We start from the raw sequence: 13,520 nt of genomic DNA, 5'->3' as shown, positions 1-13,520 counted from the left end.
CAAAATGCCTGAAATGCATTTACTTATGGTATTAGCATTAGTAGTGACATATGATGCAAAAAAGCAAGCGTATGCAGCATCAGTCAAAAAAAAAAAAATACTTCCACTTCACCCATCCATTCATTTGAAATACCTGTCCAGCTGAGCCTTAAATTTATTTAGGTTATCAACTTCCACAACAAGGGATGGAAGTCAGTTCCACCAACCAACTACCCACTGGCTAAAGGCAAATTTCCGCACATCTATCCTACATCTGTCTTTCCTCAATTTGAATTTATGCCCTCTCAGGTGATTATTCTGAGCAAGAGGAAGAATCCCATCTGCATTGGGCCTGCTCAAACCATTCAAGGCTTTATACACCCCTATCAGATCACATCGCCGGTGCCTAGTCTCCAGACACTGTAATTTGCAAAACTTAAACCTTTCTTCGTAAGAGCAACCCTTTGTTCCATTCACTAATCTTGTTGCCCTTCTCTGTACTCGTTCCAGCAGCTCTACAGCCTTTTTGAAATCAGGCCTGCAAACCTATATACAGTACTCAAGGTGTGGCCTTGAGGCCACAAGACACCATGAGTTACTCTTGCAGCCCATCTGCACTGCTCAGAGAATTTCATACCTGCCTGCACAATTACCCCCAGGTCCTTTTCATTCTCTACCACTGTCAGTGTAGTACCACAGAGTTGATACGTTGCTCTGGGGTTGCTGTTTCCCATATGTAGTACTTTACATTTGTCAATGTTAAACTTCATTTGCCACCTCTCAGCCCATCTGCTTAACCTTTCCAGATCCTGTTGCAGCAGCATAGCGTCAGTAGTGTCCTTAACAACCCTGCCAACCTTTGTATCGTCTGCAAACTTGGACATTAAGCTTGATATACCATCATCAATATCATTTATAAATACAGAAAACAATAATGGACCCAACACTGAACCCTGAGGGACTCCACTAATAACATTAGTCCACGATGAGCAGTGTCCATTGGTTACCACTCTCTGTCTTCTCCCTCAATCACCCCTTTATCCATAGCAGCAATTTGCCTCCAATGCCACACTGCTCCAATTTGTGCAGCAGTCTTACATGTGCAACAGTAACAAAAGCCTTTCTAAGATCCAAGTATTTAATATCAAAGTTATTACCTGCATCCTGTTCTTTTGTGACTGCGTCATAGTATCCAATCAAATTGATCAGGCAAGTCTTCCCCTTAACAAAACCATGCTGTGTCTGAGCTATAATTGAAATCTTGTCTAGATGATCCTGCAGTGCTTCTTTAACCAGTGCCTCCATTAATTTTCCTGGAACAGAAGCTAAACTCACAAGTCTATAATTACTTGTGTCAGCCTTTGATCCTCCTTTGTGAATTGGGGTCACATTTGCACATCTCCAGTCTATGGGTACCTCCCCTGAGTCCAAGGAAGCTCTCATAATTATGGCTAAGGGTTTGCTTACTTCCTTTGTTGTCCCCTTTAATATAACTGGATAGATCTCATCTACCCCAGGTGCCTTTCTTGTGTTTATCTTCAACAATTTCTCCTCCACTTTACTCTCAGTTATTACAAGATTATCTAGCTTACTGCCAGAGTTGAATACACCTCTGGCATTCCCCTTGCTGAATAACTCCTCACGTGTGAATGTCGATGCAAAATATTCATTTAGTTTGTTAGCTACCTGAGCAGGATCATCAACAGTTGAACCATCGATATCAAGTGGACCAATCTGATTCATCCCCTTCCTTCTAGAGTTTACATAAGTAAAGAACTATTTGCTGTTTTTCTTTGCAGCCCTTGCCAAAGATTTCTCGTAATCTGCCTTCGCCTGCCTAACCTCCTTTGTAACTTGGTTACAGATCAACTTATATCTACCATAGGCTTCTGTGTCATGTGTTAATTTGTATGTGTCCCATGCATTTTTCTTCTCTGCCATATGTCTCATTAGTTCATCTGACATCCATTTAGGCCTAAACCTTGAACAATATTTCTTAGTTGGTATGTAAATCCTAGTAGCTTCCAAGATAAGTTCTTTGAATGCTCGGTCGCATTTTGGTTGCGTTTTTTTGTAAATCCACGAATGCAAGTTACTCTCATCTGAAAATTGCCTGGAGCGCGCCTAAAGAAGTTTTCACTTCAAAATAAAAATAATAATGTACGCTTTGCGTCACATTTCAGACGTGTTCGATTTTCAAAAGTATACTCCATGGATTAAACTTCTGCAATTCATTGTACTGTACTTGTTTACCAAAGCCTCATACGTAAAGCTCACGTGATTGGTAGCTGTGAGATGGACCTGATCATTGCCGGATTTTGGGTAGTTGTATCATAATCATAAAAAAGCCACACAAAATATTGCATTTTTTAAAACTTGTTAAATGTGTGTAGCACCTACTATAGATAAAAATAACAATTTTACCCTCAAAATATGCAGTAGTGTGTATGGTATCTTTTGCAAGTGGAAAAATTGCATCGATTGGCTTCACCGAAGTCAATAATGTCGAGGGGATTTCTTCCTTTCCCTTTAAGTATTGTTCCAATACGCAAATGACGACAGCAAGCTTTTGCGCATGCTTGAGAAAATGATCTTTTAAAATCACTCCGAGAAGGGGCACGTACGAGTCGCGATTACTATTTAAATCAATTTTTAATTTTTACAAATGGCAACGGCAAATTCACCAGAAAAGCGTAAGCAGTTTTTATGGTAGTTATTTTGAACACGAAGTGATTTCAAAATACAACTTGTAGAAAGTAATTGTTAATTCTTAAAAACAGTTCCAGATATTCGTACTTTGAATTGAATTACTTCCTAAAGTAGACGATAGGCAGGCATAAGAATTATTTAGATTTTAGATGGCATGTTCTACGTGCTTAAAGTCTTAATACTTGGAGTTTTATGGCTGGTGATATTACATTCTTTGTTGTAGAAAAACAACTTTTGTTCTTTTCTGAAAGTAGAATATTTAGCATTTTTCGGGCACTTTTTATTTCTTAAGTCTTATATTTAATCTCAAGAATTGTGGGCGACATAAAGCGGGTTTCTTACATTAATAAAAATTCTCCTTTATCTTATACCATGTGGTATTTAGAAGTAAAAAGAGGTTGGGTGGGGGGGGGGAAATCAAGATACAAACTCCGTATAGTGTATAATTTAGCAAGATTGCTAAATCCTTATACTGCTTTGCGTTTCTATGTGTTGAAGCACCAATTTTTAAGTCAACATGTTACTCTAACTACAACTTTAACTTTTTTGATTGGTGTTCGTTGTAAGTGGGTTTGTGCTGTTTTCTGGGTTATTTTCTTTAATTATACATAGTATTATTCGGTAGCGCACTTCTACTTGGTAATATTTTCTATTATTGATATTAGTTTAATAAAGATTACTGATCCAGTTCATTTTAATCTCTAGTAGTCGAACTAAGGAGTCTTATGAAATGTCGAATTATTAGTAATTCTTGAAACCAGTGTCATTTTCTCTCGGGAGAAGGGAATTTTTACACGAGTAAATTTATGTGGGATGAATAAATTATCTTTTAACTACCTTGATGTCCTTTTGGGTAGCATAGTTGGTAGAATCGTCGTTCTTTCCCACACCCGAGCGAGAATCTCGTCGATGACCTGAGGAATTTTTATGGGAAATTTTTCACAACGTGAGAAAGGTCCATAAAAATTAGTCTATCTCAGCGAGGGTAGCATAGCTTTTTCTCCCGGAAACGCGGGTTTTGGTCTAGCAAACAGAAAATCGACCACAGAACCCACTCAATTTACAAACAGTATACGGAGCAATATGGACTTAGTCGCTGATACTCCTAACCTACAATTTATATTCACCAGATATGGCTGAATTTAATGTCTTAAAGTATTAATGGATAATTTATAATATTGACCAAAACGCTATTTTTCTCTTTATAATAGAACTTCAGTGTCCTTCTCCACAGTGTGGACACTCGCGGATTTGTGATGTCGGATGTGCATGCCGAATGATTAAGTTACCTGGCCAAAAAAGGCCAAGATGTGTTTGTTCGTGTATTCACTGTGACCCCGACACAAGGCCTCTTACTCCGGGAAACGATGCTGCTCTGAGCGAAGACCTCCAGATGTCATCAAGTTGCTCTTCAGTTTCCGAAGAAAGCGAAAGGTCGACCACCACCACCACCGAAAATGGATACAGTGAACCGACTGATTCGGAGGAGACAAGTGAGGACACTATGGATGAAGAGGAAATGGCTGCAAAAGAAGCTGGAGGGGTTGGAGCTAGCGAAGCCAAATTGACAGTGGAGACTTCTTCTCCCGGTAAGCCTAGTAGTGGAAAATCTCCCGAGAAAGAAGCAAGACTTATGGCAGGAGAAACAACAGATTCAGCAACGAGTGGTGATGACGGAGCCGTTTAAGAAACAGTTCCTATTTTATGTATTTTACTTCTTTTAATTTTTTTAGTGGAAAGTTTTTTTTTTAAATAAATTTTATTTTTATAGTCTAATGGAGTTCCTCTTATATATTGAACACAAAACAGCGACTTGTGCCAACTTAACTAGATAGTCTTTAACATTCGAGGTAATTCAGCCAGCTATTGCTTCCTTAAACAGATCTTAAAAACGGAAGTAGATTACTGAGTGCTAGACTTATCTGATATAGTATTAGTTTTCCTGGTGTATATTTTTATTTTGGATAAACAATTTATACCTGGACAATCTAGCTGTTGTGGAAAATGCCAGCTAAATTCTGGTTCCTAATATTCTGCAATTAGGAGCGTATAAGCTGCTCGTTGAGTATTGCCCTATTTTCTTTTCATAAAATAGGACAGCCATTAGTAATTATTTGAATTCTCCAGGTTCCTGCGGTAGGCGACCCATGTATGGATAATTTTCTTGGATAAGCAAGTTTACAAATGTGCTCGTGACTACGAAGCCTCTTGCAAAAACCATTTATCTGTATTAGAGAGGAATACTAAGGTTAGAATTACTTCTGGATGTTTGTTCTTATTTAGTACTGTGTGGACTCTTGAAAACTAAACGCGGATTTCTGAATCCGCGTAAATAGTACTAAGTTCTTTAAACCAACCACAATATTGGAAGTTTACTCTCTTCTTACCCCCACAACGTGTCTCTGTTTCACAGGAAATTTCGCGCTTGAATTTCATCCTAGACAACTAAAAAAAAAAAACTGCGCCAGTTCTTTATTCCATAGATATGATAGAAGTCAGCTACATTGAAACAAATGAGAAGCTAATACAGATCAGATTGGGGTGTGCAAATCGAAAAGTGGCACAGAATACTACAACAAACAGTATGTGAGGTTGATCTATCTAGAGAGAAGACGAAGAGAGAGAAAAGTGTTTTAGCAAGGTATCGTCGCGCTATTTCTTTAGGTTTCTTGCTTATTTAACAATAACTGCTATCCACTGATGTAATGTTTCCAGACAGTGACTTGTCATCAGTTGTTCCTTTGAACCTGAAATTTACTAGTATCGCCTTAGCAATTAGTTCAAAAATGCTAAGAACACATCTATCAATTTAAGGTCCAAAGAACAGATCTTCGGTTACAGAACTTCGGTCCAAATCTTCGGTTACAGATCTTCGGTCCAAAGAACAGAACACGATTACAGATCTTCGGTTGCGTTTGTGGATACAACATAATTGGTTGTGGGCCTGTTGTATAAGGTCACAATGCCTTATAAAAAGAACTGCCAATATGTGTTTAACGCGACATGTTTTCGAGAACTAAGGGGCAACAGCATTTAGTGAAGGTGTTATGAGATTGAGAAGGTCGTTCACACTTAAAATACGACCCCAGAAAAAAAAAAAATTGCCAGGAAAAGTAAGATCTGATGATCTCGTTTGACAGATTCTCACAGAGATTACGCGATCTACAAATTTTAGTCTGCATATAGTGCGATGACAGATGTTTGCAGTTTCTCTTGTGTTGTTGTAAATTAAGTTTTCAACATTTAAGTCATATAGTTAGCCTATGAACATCTCAAAAATTTAGCATCTCGTTAAGTGTTTCTATATACGAAGAACGGTTGCATTCTAAGAAAGTCGGCGTCTAGTTCAGAATGGAAATTCTCCCATTCTTGCTGGCATGTGCTGCTGAAACCACTTACAATTAAACGCCCCCCCCCCCCCATTTTTTTTTTCTTTGGTTCTTTTTATTCATGAATAACGTCATCCTATAGACGAAACTAAGCATTAACTCGTTAGCAGCTTTCTGATGCAGGAAGTGTAAGAAATTCCATTTCATTTGAATGAGCTGTGACATCTTTGTCATCTCCTGGGCTTTCTCCCACATGCAACAAATTCTATAATTAATTATAATAAGCAAATACAGAGATCCCCAAACTGGATCAATTCAAATGAACAAAACTGGAATAAGAGATTTCATAACGCGACCTTTAGCCTCGTGGTGGGGACGGGCACTTATACTCCCACCACGAGGAGGTAGGGCTCTACTATCTAGATTGCTCTTAGACATTACAGACCTTAGACAACATTGACTCACTGAACTCCAGGAGTTTAAAAGCGTTATATCATAAATGAGAACACTAACCGCTAATCCCAAACAAAGTACAACTCAATTAGAGGCACAAAATAAAGTCATGTAGTCTTATGCACTACAGTAACAAATCCTTGACATTGTTAGAACTTCAACATGAACATGACCATCTTAAAACTCATCCATCACCACTGAAAGCATCTAATACCTCCCTTATCTTATGTAGCGTCAAGGAAACCCACACAAGGGATGTTCTCCTGGAATACAAAATCGAGAAACCCCCCTCAATAACATCACTCTAGCATAGGGTAACCAGATGTCCCTGTTCCCCCGGATTTTAGAGTTTTGTCCCGGTGTTACGAATTTTTTTTCTGGACGCAATAATGTCCTGGTTTTTTCTAGTAATAGTGGTGGTTTATGCAGTAGTTTTTCCCCTGTTGATATGAAACTTCCATTGTTAATTTTTTAAATTGATGCACTTTATGAGTACGGTGTTTATATAAAAAAAAGGAAAAAAAGAATATTTTCGCGAATTCAATGGTCCGTTGAATGAAATCGCTTTGATATAAACACCATGGATTTCATAACGATGTGTAAATTCAACGTGAATTTAACATGTAAAAGTTTGTGACATGATTAAAAATTATGAAAAGTTGATCAAGGAATACAGAAGTCATTTATTGATACGCGTACAGGTAAAACATGACGTGTACGTTTGTGAAATACGCAAGCCCTCGACGGCCTTGCTCAGATCAATTCCCCAAAACAGTTGTTTGGTGGTAGACTGTGGAACTTGCTTTAAACAGTGGGTATCCAGAATCCTTCTGTCAAATAACACTTTGGTCCCACCAGGGCATTTCCTTCTGAAGCAGACCTTGAATGAGAATGGATCGTCAGTTGTGTACCAATGCGAGAGGAGTGGGGAGCCATGTGAATGCGGCAGAGACCTCTGCAAAGGCAGTTTGGAATACTGTTATGAGTCAGAATGTGACCAGGAGTCATCATGTGTTTGTCAAAGGCAGGCAGCGGAGACCTATTAGCTCGCAGAGTTTGGATCCGAGACCATCAGAAATCCGCTCATTCTTTCATACAGGATGTGTGTGGAGACACTCTCCCTAGCAATTCCTCAAGATGTTTTACAACGGGCCAGACTTGTGAGACGTTTACTATCCGATGAACAGGCCCATTTTGAGGAACAGGGCTTGGAAGTAATGTTCACAGATCCCGTTTTCATCACACTAGAGAAAGGCACTTTAATTATAAGAAAGTTCGGAAATCAGAGAACATTTGTGATTAACGAAGAACCATTGCAGGCGGAGGTGCCTCGCGAATTTGTACTAACTCCCGGCCCATTGAATTTCCTGTTCATATCACGACAAGGTAAGGTGATACAGGGGACGATACACCTGACAGGTCGAGACGAATGTAAAAGAATGAGCTGCATTTTTTGCTGGGAATTAATAAAGAACAGACACTGTCTCCCCCCCCCCCCCCATCATTCCATACAGTGTCTACATAGCTTTCGGAATTATCGCAGCCGTGATAATGTGGTTTTTCAAACTCATTCTGAAATCAATTGCCAAAACGACCGGAGTATTTATCATAATGATTAGCCTTACGTGGAGGGGGTTCAAGCTCACCTAGCGTGTGACAAGCCTTGCCGGCCTGTCCACAGGGTCAGCACTTAGAGCCACTTCTGGCAGGTACAGGGATACCTGGAGGAGCATGCCCACATGGAACCAAGGCACTCTTGCAGGTAGCCCCTCTACAAATCCTCCTGTGCCTAGCGGCACTTTTGCTCATGGTAAGCTCCACCTGCACTAACCATCAAATTCTACATGCCACAGTGAAGGAGTGTCAAGCGGACCTGTCCCGTCCCTGCAAGATGTCGACCAAAGTTAACTCACCAAAGTTAACGTTACTGAATCTAAAATATAAACAGTGCCTTTGGTTCGTTTCGGACACCCAACAGACTCTGTTCCAGGTGCAGATCACCTTCAAGCAAGTCCGCTGTCACTGGCATACGAAGCGGATATACTACACCTTCCCCACAGAACTTCATCTCATTAGTCAGGTAGTAGCATGCCTGCAAAACGCTTACTGTCGTTGGGGGCGACATTGCAAGCAGGGCTATAAGTTTGCCGCAATAACCAAGGAATCCCTGAGTTGGCCAGGAATTACAAACTGAATCGCAGGAGACAGTGGCTCGAGCTGCCACATTATCGATAGCCAACCCTGTTTGCATTATCAGGTTTGGTTAGTCCCAGACTTCGCAAAAGTTTATGAGGTTCGGAAAATTGAAAGAATGTCATGCCCTTACATAGTGGAAGTACAAACCCATGCCAATGAAACAACCGAGACGCTGGCGATAAGAAACTTCGCTACCACTCAAAAGAACATCAAACTACAGGTACTGGGAGCATTGGATCAGCCTACCGACATCCTTGAGCATCATCTAATCCTAAGGACTGGAGATACCACGGAAGCCTATCTTGACAAGGCGGCCCTAGCATCCCGATCCAAATATGGGGAAATCGGTGATGTACAATCAAACTATAGTGTCTCTAAGCAATTCATATTCGATGACCGAATGATACAATGTCATTTACAATGCCTACACGCCCATAGAGGACAGAGTTAGGTGTCAGAAGAGCGAATCCTACCTAGAGCAGATGGTAGCCAACAAAGTAAATAAGCTCCCAAAAATTCAAGTTTCCCACCAGCTGGAGTTGGAGCCTTCGGGGAGGCTTACCTCAAAGATGTTACAATCAGCCCCATTAACGTTGGACGTATCCTTCTCGGGCTTTGAGTTTTTCCTAGAAACCCACACAGTGTGTCCCAAGTTTGGTGAAGAGATCAGTACGCCCGTAGGATGTTTTGCGTGTAATACACTTGCAACCTTCACCTTCCAGGCATTATCAACGGGCCTCGCCGGAAGGGTGTCTGTCAACTTCCAGGATATATCTATATCCACTAGATCCATTCAGCTGACACAGAAGCTCACCACCTTCACCATACAATTTAAGACAGACACCAAGTGCCACAACGAAAAGGTTTGCCTCATTGGCAGAACCATTACTGCCTGTACAGTCATAAACTTCTGCCTAGAAGACCCCGCCCTACAGATAAGTCACCCAAACTTCTCGCAAGGTTCTCATACGTCCAGTTTCGCACCAGGTCATACACCATGGGTGACAAGGTTGCATCACTTAATCAGTGACTGGTTCACCTCTTGGGTAAAAATTCCTATTATACTTCTTTCAGTGACTCTTTTCGGACTATTTATTGTGTCCTCCTGTTTGGCATGTTTTCGTAAGTAAGAGCGGGTAGAGCGTATGGTGTAAAAGAGAAGAGAACAAGACGAATAAATGAGATATATGAATGAAAAGACCCTTCGAATGGAAGAAGAGCAAAAAGAGTACAAGTGAAAAGGATTTCCTTCCGACCAAAAGGTTGAAAGTGTAAGGCAAATGGCGAATATGTGAGGTTAATATTCTCGTGTACTAATTTCTTTTCCTATTTACAGCAGCTACAATGACAATCTTTAGAGACCTACAGGGACTTTTCCTTAAGCTTTGGTCCTGCCTCTACACCCCCATGCATTGGTGGTATGGTGCTATGGTTTCTGAGGACGCTAAGCAGGACCGGACCTCCGCAGCCGACTCCAAGGCCCCAGCACTCAGCCAACCCGGAGCCATTTTTCCCCCACCCCAGCTGCTCGTTAGACAATGGCTGGAATGCAGGGACAGCAACTACGTTCAGTGCGCCAGCAAAAGGGCAGGAAGATACGACACAGATACGCCCCCAGTATCTGTGTCGGCAGTGCCATCGTCGGCGTGGTCTGTTTCCCGGAGACGCCCGGACACCACTCACAGGACCGTCCTTCTGCGCCCAGCCCCGGAAGTGCAGGGCTATCGACCTGTACCCCCCCTACTCGAGGGGATACAGTGTCAATTGTGCCAGTACTTGAGAGGGAGCCAGACGAAAGGAGGAGGGATTTCCTCAATGACCAATATGGAATCCGGGTGACCTCGGCTCACATCGGTTCAGTAGGACAATCCCTTTGCCCAACCAGTGTCCACTCCACTCCATCAAAAATGTCAGCAACCAAGGAGCCGGTCATGGAGCATCCTTTCCGGCCTACTGCGATCCGGTCCTCGCTCTCCCAGATGTTATCAACAGGGAGTCCCCAACAATCACCACTGGTCCCCTTCAATAACTGGGCGTTCATCGACATCCAGTTTTGTAAAGATGAGAAAGGCTTCCCCTCCCCAAAGGAAGCAGCTATCATCGGATGCGAGGAACTCCACAGGAATATTGTATTGAAGAGAGCGACAAAATTCTCCTCACTTCCGAAAGAGATCAAGCTTTACAATCTTTGGCTCTGTGACCAGCGACTGGGCCTCCCATGGGGACGCGGAGAGTGCACGGCAACGTTTTTCGGTCCATGGATTAGGCCACTCACCAGGGCCTATAGAACGATCCTCACCGAGGGGAGAGAGCGATTGTGCTATATCCAGACAGTTCTCCCGGATAAAATCGTTATAGACATCAAGAACTTTGCCTGTCCAGAGAAAGAGACATTGACACCGCCCAGAAAGAATGACCGGTTTATGTGCCAGTGGGATCACCCAGAGAAGCATTGCGCGGTGTACGCCGCCAAGGCATATACCCAATGGTTGGAACAAGAAGGGGTGGTGAAGATGAGAAAGAGACCCGCTCAATCTGAGTGGTGGGACGACTGAGTGTTAAAGCAAAAAAAAAAAAAAAAAAAACATTATATATATTCATATTGTATCATAGTCTTATTAACCATGGTAGTTTCTATCCAGATGTAATCAATATTTTATATCGAATTAATGTTATCCATATACCATATACTGTACCTCAATATTAAGCTTAGAAGAGCCATTAGTATGGAATGATTAACAAGATAACTTATACTAAATGGCCAGTCCATATATGTATATATTTATATGTATTCTTTATAATTTTCTCATATTGTATTATTTACGGATCGGCGATTATTAATAGACCCCTTCAAGGTGATCCTTATTGCCGAAGTAGCCCCAGCTACTTTCGGAAACAGTTGTTTTCTTTTGTATTAGTATTCCTTAAATAATAGTGATTTAGACAGTAACACTATTTTCTTTTATTTTCATGTTCTTATGTGTATGAGAAATGATGCATGCAGAAAAGGAAAAAAAAAAAAAAAAGGACTATGACTTTTCTGTCGTACCTCCGTCAAATCAGGTTTCCATCTAAGCAGCACAATGCCATCCTCGTTATGAGCACAGAACACAAAGGGATGCCGTCGTGAGAACTCTACATTTCCAACTCGGAAGGCAATCCCTTGGAGGAACATGGAAGATGGAAAAGGCCGCCTCGCGCCACCACATGGAAGAACATCATACGCTTCAAAGAAAGAAAGAAAAAAAAAAAAAGACGTGAATAGCTGAGCCCTAGTAAGGTAGTCCACGCACCGCAGTCCAAACCCCTGAGCACCCAAGACAAGGAGTCCCTAGGAAGAGACTATCAAAAGGGAAAACTCTGGGGAAAGTCAGCGTTGCCCAAGCGTCATACGGTCACAACTTGTGTTTCAACCCCTTTTGACTCATCATCATCACTTTGAATTGAACCTAAGAGACTATATGTTTGACACTTTGCTGATTATGAATTTCTACTGTTAGTTAAGTTGTAAGAGGAGACATACTTTCAGACACCCCCCTTCCCCCAGCAAGAATCCGACCCGGTAAGTGCTCAGAATTTCGGTCATGAGTTCTGTCATGTCTGTAAATCCATGAGCTAAATTCTCAGTGGTGGCCGTGAAGGGTGTAAAATGCATACATTTTACCGATCATATTACCGGTACCCCTTCTCTTTTCCCACACTATATATTCGGGTAGAGAAGTGTTTTCTTCTTTTCCACCTCTATGCAAATCGGTCATCCGTCCAAATAGGGATAAGGTGCACTCCAAAATCACTCTTTTCCACGAAATAGAGATTCTGAGATCCGGCAGCTCGAAACTTCGCACCGATCAAACAGAAGTATCATCGTCACGTGATGCTAAGCTTCCGTCACATGCAGTGATATGGCCACTGACAGCGACCACATACGAAAGGTAGGGCAACAAATCCGACCGTTCACTCTTGTACCGCACTTTCTTCCCCCGCCCTTGCCCCCCCCGATGAGCGCAAAAGGCGAACTCCCTCGCACAAACCGAGATCAGACTGTCGAAGGGTGAAGTGATAAGAAGGAAATATATACGGGTGGAAGAGAGAGGTGAGGGAGAAGCAAGGAAGCCCTGGGAGAAAGACTGGCATAAGAGAAGACGTCGGAAGAACCAGCAACGCGAGAGCTGAAGAAAGAGTTCCAAGGCGACGGACCGAGAACGAAGGAATACCCGGTAGTGGTCTGGTTAAGGAGGGTGGATTATTTTCCCCAGATTGATAAGTCGGAATATCATTAGCCTTTCTAATTTAAGAGTATCTCTCCTCACGTAGGCTATTGTATACTTATAATGTTAAGTTACCTATGTTTAATAATTGATACCAAATAGGATAATGTATCTCTTCACTCATTACCTACCATGCGAGAAGAAGACTCCCAGAGGAAACAACACACATGGAATACAACTATGATCCCTTAAATGGCTTATGAATCCCTTAAATCCCTTACTTTGGTTAATTATCACTCAAGCTGAGAATATATGTATAGACGTTATATTTGTCTAATAGTGAATTAATCACTATTTATATACTCACGGATAGTCTGCCAGTTTACTTAAAGGAATATTCATTGCAACATCTGTGAATCTTTGTGTATGACCTTTTCTAATATGATCTTATCAATAAACTCTGTTTTGTTTAAGCCTCCTTGCCTCAGACCCATTCTCTTACTACCCTGTATATAGTAGTCAGTCTTCTGAAAATGCTTACATTGAAATAGAAATATTCAGTATACCACGGTCAATATGGAAAGATTATCTATTTGAACATGAAACTAATAGGAACATAAGATTTCCATCTGTTAAAAGGATTTTA

The 13,520-nt window shown here is 41.4% G+C and overlaps 1 protein-coding gene across 1 annotated transcript; it reads left to right on the top strand.

The window, feature by feature from the left end:
• The first annotated feature begins 2,618 nt into the window (after positions 1-2,618).
• On the top strand, positions 2,619-4,375 carry LOC150091411 (uncharacterized). Its single transcript, XM_090390253.1, has 2 exons — positions 2,619-2,672; positions 3,900-4,375. The coding sequence occupies exons 1-2, from the start codon at positions 2,645-2,647 to the stop codon at positions 4,373-4,375; spliced, it is 504 nt and encodes a 167-aa protein (XP_090246379.1). The 5' UTR covers positions 2,619-2,644.
• The last annotated feature ends 9,145 nt before the right edge of the window (positions 4,376-13,520 follow it).

The sequence above is a fragment of the Mastigoproctus giganteus genome, chromosome 1, assembly GCF_048544385.1.
Source record: "Mastigoproctus giganteus isolate SK-2022 chromosome 1, ASM4854438v1, whole genome shotgun sequence".
Lineage (NCBI taxonomy): Eukaryota > Metazoa > Arthropoda > Arachnida > Uropygi > Thelyphonidae > Mastigoproctus > Mastigoproctus giganteus.
Note: the sequence above shows the minus strand (reverse complement) of the source record. Positions and strands in the feature narration are given on the sequence as shown.